This window comes from Lindgomyces ingoldianus, assembly GCF_010093535.1.
Source record: "Lindgomyces ingoldianus strain ATCC 200398 unplaced genomic scaffold BDR25scaffold_26, whole genome shotgun sequence".
NCBI lineage: Eukaryota > Fungi > Ascomycota > Dothideomycetes > Pleosporales > Lindgomycetaceae > Lindgomyces > Lindgomyces ingoldianus.
The window spans coordinates 148,103-155,137 of NW_022985187.1; the positions used below are offsets into that span (position 1 = coordinate 148,103).

Genomic DNA, 7,035 nt, shown 5'->3' on the forward strand with positions numbered 1-7,035 from the left:
GTTAGAATTTCTTATCGACTACCATAATACCTGAGAAACATCTTTCAATTTGGAATATAGTCCGCACAGACTCAGTACCAATGGAGAGCTGTATATTACTAGCTCCAAGTATTTAGGAGAAGCTCCCGTCGTGCTCCCGCTCAGTAAGGGATTTCACTCTCTTGACTAATTTGTAACGTGTTCTCGATATCCACTCCATTTATTATCCATCACGGGAGTCACTTGATTATTCGCTTCGTTATGCAGGAATATCTCTGGATTCTGTGGCAGCTCTTAGCTGTCGCATCAGCATGCGAAAGAAATTTCCCAGATGACGACTTCCTTGCGCAATGGCCCACGTCAAAACCCTACCTTACACTTCGCGCAGAACCATTTCCACCATCTTTAAGCCCCAATGAGAAAGTACTTTCCGACTCATTTGACAGCGCCGAAATCGGAACATGGTTATCATACTACACGCATGGTGATCACATCGCCGGTCGTAACAAATCCATGGCTCAGACAACCGCAGATGCGTGGAACTCGAATGGCGTGCCCTCTTCTCTTGTCGAATATGAAGTCTATTTGAACTATCCGGTGTCGGCAAGCCTGAGTTTAAATTACGCGAATGGGAGTAAGTACAATGCGCAGTTGTTTGAGGACGTAGTGAAGGAGGATGAGACAACGAAGTACGAAAATACCGTACCGGCATTCCACGGATATTCAGCGAATGGGAATGTAAGCGCAGAGTATGTATATGTTGGGTGAGTGCGATACTTCATACTCCTTTCACGAAATTTGTGGTGTTGGTAGCTAACAAAAGCACTAGACTAGGCCATAAAGATGACTTTGCACGCTTGGTTTCACTTTCTGTGGACCTAAAAGGAAAGATAGCCTTGGCGAAGTATGGCGGCCCCTTTAGAGGCATCAAGGTTAAGAACGCCCAAGCAAATGGCATGAGCGGAGTGGTTATTTTCACAGACCCTGGCAGCGATGGACCACAAGCCAAGAAAGGTGACAAGGCCTATCCTGATGGACCTGCTCGACATCCATCGTCTCTCCAGCGCGGCTCAGTCGCCTACATCAGCAACTACATAGGTGACCCCACAACCCCTGGATACCCCTCCAAACCTGGGTTCGCCCGGACCTCAGGCACAGAAGTCTTGCCCAAAATCCCTTCTCTCCCAATCTCTTACCGCGACGCAATCCCGCTTCTCAGAGCACTCGATGGGTATGGTACAGCCGGGAGTGTCATGCGGCGAGATGGCTGGACGGGTGGCCTCAATGTGACCTACAGCACTGGGCCTGCCCCTGGAATCACAATATCTATGTCAAATTTAATGAAGGACGCCACCACACCCATTTGGAACGTTATTGGAAGTATTAATGGGACGAACGCAGATGAAACGATTATCATTGGTAATCATCGTGACGCGTGGGTCATCGGTGGAGCAGGAGATCCGAATTCGGGAACCGCCATGCTGATTGAGGTTACGAAGGCTTTTGGAGTGTTGATGAAAACTGGATGGAAACCTAAGAGAAACATGTGGGATTTCTCCGCTCAACTGTGAACACAAACTTAGAGACTGAACTAACTATAGACAGCATTATCGCCTCCTGGGATGCCGAGGAATATGCTTTAATCGGCTCGACCGAATGGGTTGAAGAATACGCCCCCTGGCTTTCTGGAACTGCGATTAGCTACCTCAACGTAGACATCGCAGTCTCTGGCCCGCTGCCTGGTGCTGATGCCACACCCGAACTTCGCGGTGTCGCCCAAGACGTGATGAAGAAGGTAATATACGGGACACAGACGCTCTATGATGCCTGGTACAAGCTCTACCAATTCCGCCCCGAAGACAGCGGCTTTGGAAACTTGGGCGCCGGAAGTGACTACGCCCCATTTCTACAACTTGGTATCGGCGCGGTAAGAACAGCCCAAAACCTACCCAAATACTCAACTCCTAGGCTACTATACTAACGACCATATAGCTCCATTTCGGTATGTCAGGTGGCTCTACCGACCCCGTCTACCACTACCACTCTAATTACGACTCCTACCACTGGATGACCAAATTCTGCGACCCTAATTTCGCCATACACACTACTGTAGCCCAATATATCACACTCCTAGCCTACCACCTCGCTGACGATGTCATCCTACCCCTCGACCTGGACGCCTTCGGTCGCAATCTGGGATACTGGGCTCGCGATGTCACCGGCGAAACGATCAACTACGGGGGTGATGTAGGATCCGTGCAACGGCAAGTGAATCTAACTGATTTAATTAATGCGTACAAGCATTTCCAGGGCGTAGCGACCACTTTCACAAAGACAATTAAAGCGAGCGGGTTTACGGACGATGCGACAAGAGTGAAGCTAGCGAACCAGAAGTTGAGGGATTTCCAAAGAGTATTTGTAAGTAAGGAGGGATTAAAGATGAGGCCGTTTTATAAGAATGCGCTTTATGCGCCGAATCGAGATGATGGTGAGTCACTCTCATTTTCTATCCTAAGCTCTATGGTGGGAGTGCTGGTTGAGAAACATGGTTTCGTGCTAATAATTAGAATAGGATATAAGGCACAGACATTCCCTGGGACTATCGAAGGTTTGCAGGATAAGAATATCACTCAAGCGAGGGATTGGAATCTGTTTCTGATCAAAGCCATGAATGCGGCCTCAGATATCTTAACTTTCCAGTAGCTGAATAGTCCAGCCATTAGTGTGAGTAATAATAACAGCCTCCAAATTTCTTTCTTCTCCATCGTGAGGCGGTAATGATGACTCTTATTTTCCAAATTTAGGCACTAATAGGAAGAGCGGTCTGAGAAAGCTAGCAAAAGATTAACACTTCGCTGCTAGATGACTTAGGACCGAAGGGCTTATCCATTGCCATCTATAATAAGCACATTCGTATGGGTGAAGCTTTTCTACTTCTACCTAGCTTTTCAGCTTATTAGTCGCTATTTCTATCTAAAGAAGTGATAGATAGTACCGTGATAAGTATTGCGAAGAAAGTTAGGGAGACAAAAAGGACCGGAATCTACACCAGGGCTACAGCAGCACCTCCAACACTTGCACTAACTAAACCACGGCTAGTATTCTCCGCGAGACATGTAATAGAAGCTGCAGAAGTATGCTGCTAAAGGGCTCCCGCAAAAGCTAGAGGCGCGGCAAAAATTAAAGCAGTGGTGAGAGCCGCGAAGACAACACGGGATAAGAACGGCTTCACATCAAGAACACTGCCTGTCTGCAAGTCGACTTCTTCGTGCCAACCTAGAAAGGCTTCCAGCCTAAGGAATGCCAAAAACGAGAGGAAGTCGGCTAAGATTCTGTACTAGATGTTTAGCGCTGATGAAATCTAAGAAAGGGACTGGAAAAACTATGTCAGTTCTAAATTTACTTGCGGTTGACACTATATTATAGGGATCCTCGGCGGATCGAATGTTCAAAAACAGATTTCCATAAACTGAGGTGCACTTCCAGGGGAAGTCGAGATTCCGAGCACAAATGCCAAAATACCCTACTCTAATCTCTAGTCGGGCAGGGTTAGACGGGAAGGTGAATATAGACGGTATGTTAGAATCGGCTCTGAGGCTTGATGCGTCATTATAGGAGAGGCTAAGGGTGTAAATAGATCTCAATGAGGAATGCGTCGGGTTGGTTCCTGCAAGCAAAATGCCTGTGCGCCATCCGGTTATTCACAAAGCTAGGTTGCTTCAAATAAGAAACCTGCAATAACATAAGACAGTGATCACTAATATTACCATAACGACATAGTGATATCCAATGCCTAGAATAGATATCAGTACACACAGAGCTCCTTCTCATTAAGTTTCAGAACACGTACACAGGAGTCACCTTTGTAATATCACTGAAAATCCGATTTTCATTGAGGGAGAAGAACAAGCGAAGAACCTTTCAAAGCCTAGGTTCAAAAACATGCATCAAAACCATTAAAGTTGAAGCTAGAGGAGGTGAAATATCGAAGAATAAGGCTGAGTGGCAGCCTAACCAAGTCGAGCTAAAGCGGGTCTAGTGAGGGACCAGCCCAGTGCTTTAGTGATCCTATTAACTTGGTACTTATATACCTCTAGGCCCTGTACTTTCGAGTTGAATTAACTTATGTCACAATGTATCCACTATCGGGGACTGTTAGAATCACTCCAAGGCTGACAGGGCCCCTGCCAGGGTAGGGACGGGTGCTGTGGCAGTCGCTCGAGGATCTGATGACTGCCACGACCAATGCATCAATGCCACACGATGAAGAAGCAGATGATCCATTACAGGAGGCTTCCAGAACTTATTTGCCTCTAGACGGGACTTGGTACTCTGGCTACATATCACAACTGACTAGGCATATGGGCTATTTGGTAAACCTCCTTGGCGTCTCCATCATCGCAAGGCTAGAAGGATTTGTGTCCTTGGTATCAATCCTCCAAATTAGTTCCCTTCCCCTCCTCTGGTTAGCACACTTCCGAATCAGGTCTCTCCTTCTATCCCCCAGTCCCCTCCGCTACGTCAACCACCTCCAGTTAGTACAACACCAGATCAAGTTCCTTCTCCTCATCCTATGACCCAATCCCCTCTAGTTAGTTCACTCCCGAATCATGGTCCTCCCCATCCATCTCCACTCCCTCTATCCCGACCGCCGCGCCGTCCGGTTTATTTATATCCGAGTCTTCAGCGCCACGATGAGCTATGGGCCAGGCTGAAGGATCTATATTCAACCAATAGAGATACGCCGATGAGGGTATTCATCACCGAAGACCTCTGCCCTCAACCGCTCGAAATCGTTGGGCAAGCTTTCGGTTCCCCTAACCCAGAGGTATTCGCCGATCGCGTGAACGGTGCTCGACACAAGGATGGTTTAGCTTCGGAAGCACCTTCGGATTCTTGGAGGACATGTGATTTGAGAAACCGTATAGAACCATGAAATGGTATCGTCCAATACATCGCTCAGTTGGGTAATATGGCTTGGATATCTCAAAGGACATTTACAACACAGCTGCGACGGGCTCCAAAGAATCCGCCGACGATGGTGGCCCCAGGGCTTCCAACGGCCCGTACAAAGTGAACCGGAACGGTCACGTGATCGGTACGAACGTACTAAGTTCGTGAGTCGTACCGTACGTTTCATAATGCCCTAGGTACAGTATGTAGTGCAGACTGTATTACCCTTTTAGAACGTTTATATAGCAATTTTAAAAAGCAGAAAAGCTCTAGAAAGTAGTAAGCTTATAAAAGTGTTTAAAAAGGTTTTTAAAGCTTTAATTAGCTAAAAGTTTTATAAAAGTAACTATATAGTTATAAATTTTATAAGTTTTTTAATTTATTTATCTAAAGTTTACTAAAAATGCTTATTACTAACAATTTTATTATAGAGTTATTTATCTATGCACTTTACTACTTTATAGGCTTTATCTAGTTAATTAGATAACATACTCTATGTAACGGCGCAGGCAAGACAATGGGTCCGAATGCGGTGGGAATCCACTCAGAGGCATATAGAAGTGCGTGGGGACTCAGAAACCTAGGAATTCCATTAACACCTATAGGCCTTGTACAAAAGGATATTAGAAAACTACTAAGCTAGCTGTTACAATCTTTTCTTTAGAGAAATTGTATCTAAAGCACTCTAGGCTAAAGAGTTGTGTGAAATGTTCGAGTAGAGAGAGAACTTAGACTATAACGGGTGTACAGGCTGTAGAGCTAAAGTTACTAGGTAAGAAAGAATAGCTAACTATAGTTTACTTTTAACAGCAGTATAAGGTGCTTAAGTTAAATAGTTCCTAGTTAAGAACAAAATAAAGGTATATATAGTATAACGTACTTCATGGGCGAGTTGCTCACACACCCGAGTCGCTTACTTTTGCCAAGACCCCACTAAACCACCCTTCCTACACTAATGCATTCCCCACAACACTACTTAGACGCGCTAAAAGAATGTTAGATACAGCTTGCGCTCTAAGCTTTTAAATAAGACATAAAACTCTTAAAGAAATGTGCTATAGCTATGTGCAAGGTCCTATAAAAGACAATAAATAACTATAGCGCTAGACAACCTTTACAAGCTAATTCTACAGCTAAATTACAGAGGCTAGGCAATAAAAAGAAGCAGGTAATTGTTAAGACTATACTTAAGCTATATGCGCAAGGAATTTCCCCTTAGATAGCATTTATAGCTAATATAGCTAATTCTTTGCGCGCTAAGCATAATCTAGGCCATGTTTGCATAAACTAGCCTAGTACGTTTGTAAAGTGTTATTTAGAGCTTAAAGTAAAGTTTTAAGCATAAGTATAGTTAAGAGATATCTAGCTAATTATAAACCCTGTCTTGCTAAAGTTGTACATGTTATCATCCTAGATGCTATACTTAGCTTTAATATTCTCTACAAGGCTAAACCTGCCCTAAATTACCCTAGGACTCTTGCAGAGGGCTCTTTTATAGTTGTACTTACGCTTAAACGTTACTTTAAGCTCTAAATAACGCTTCACAAACGTACTAGGCTAGTTTATGCAAACATGGCCTAGATTACGCTTAGCGCGCAAAGAATTAGCTATATTAGCTATAAATGCTATCTAAGGGGAAATTCCTCGCGCATATAGCTTAAGTATAGTCTTAATAATTACCTACTCCTTTTTATTACCTAGCCTCTGTAATTTAGCTGTAGAATTAGCTTGTAAAGGTTGTCTAGTGCTGTAGTTATTTGTTGTCTTTTATAGAACTTTATACATAGCTACAGCACATTTCTTTAAGAGTTTTATGTCTTATTTAAAAGCTTAGAGCGTAAGCTGTATCTAATGTTTTTTTAGCGCGTCTAAGTAGTGTTGTGGGGAATGCATTGGTGTAGGAAGGGTGGTTTGGTGGGGTCTTGGCAAAAGTGAGCGACTCGGGTGTGTGAGCAACTCGCCCATGAAGTGCGTTAAGATATATAATTAGTATTACTTTTATTATAAAGTAGTAATGCTACTTAGTCTATGTAGTAATGCTACTTAGTCTATGTAGTAATGCTACTTAGTCTATGTAGTAATGCTACTTAGTCTATGTAGTAA

At 44.0% G+C, this 7,035-nt stretch overlaps 2 protein-coding genes across 2 annotated transcripts; both read left to right on the forward strand.

Annotated features, from left to right (window-relative positions):
- Positions 1-240: 240 nt before the first annotated feature.
- Positions 241-2,682, forward strand: BDR25DRAFT_373562 (glutamate carboxypeptidase; the record flags this gene model as incomplete). Its single annotated transcript, XM_033697293.1, has 5 exons — positions 241-743; positions 809-1,525; positions 1,585-1,906; positions 1,972-2,467; positions 2,552-2,682. 5 exons carry the CDS (start codon positions 241-243, stop codon positions 2,680-2,682), a joined length of 2,169 nt encoding a protein of 722 aa, XP_033544870.1.
- A 1,430-nt stretch (positions 2,683-4,112) lies between these two features.
- Positions 4,113-5,056, forward strand: BDR25DRAFT_357790 (uncharacterized protein; the record flags this gene model as incomplete). The annotated part of the gene is made up of 5 exons (XM_033695851.1): positions 4,113-4,133; positions 4,176-4,397; positions 4,427-4,822; positions 4,854-4,886; positions 4,943-5,056. 5 exons carry the CDS (start codon positions 4,113-4,115, stop codon positions 5,054-5,056), a joined length of 786 nt encoding a protein of 261 aa, XP_033544871.1.
- Between the last annotated feature and the right edge of the window lie 1,979 nt (positions 5,057-7,035).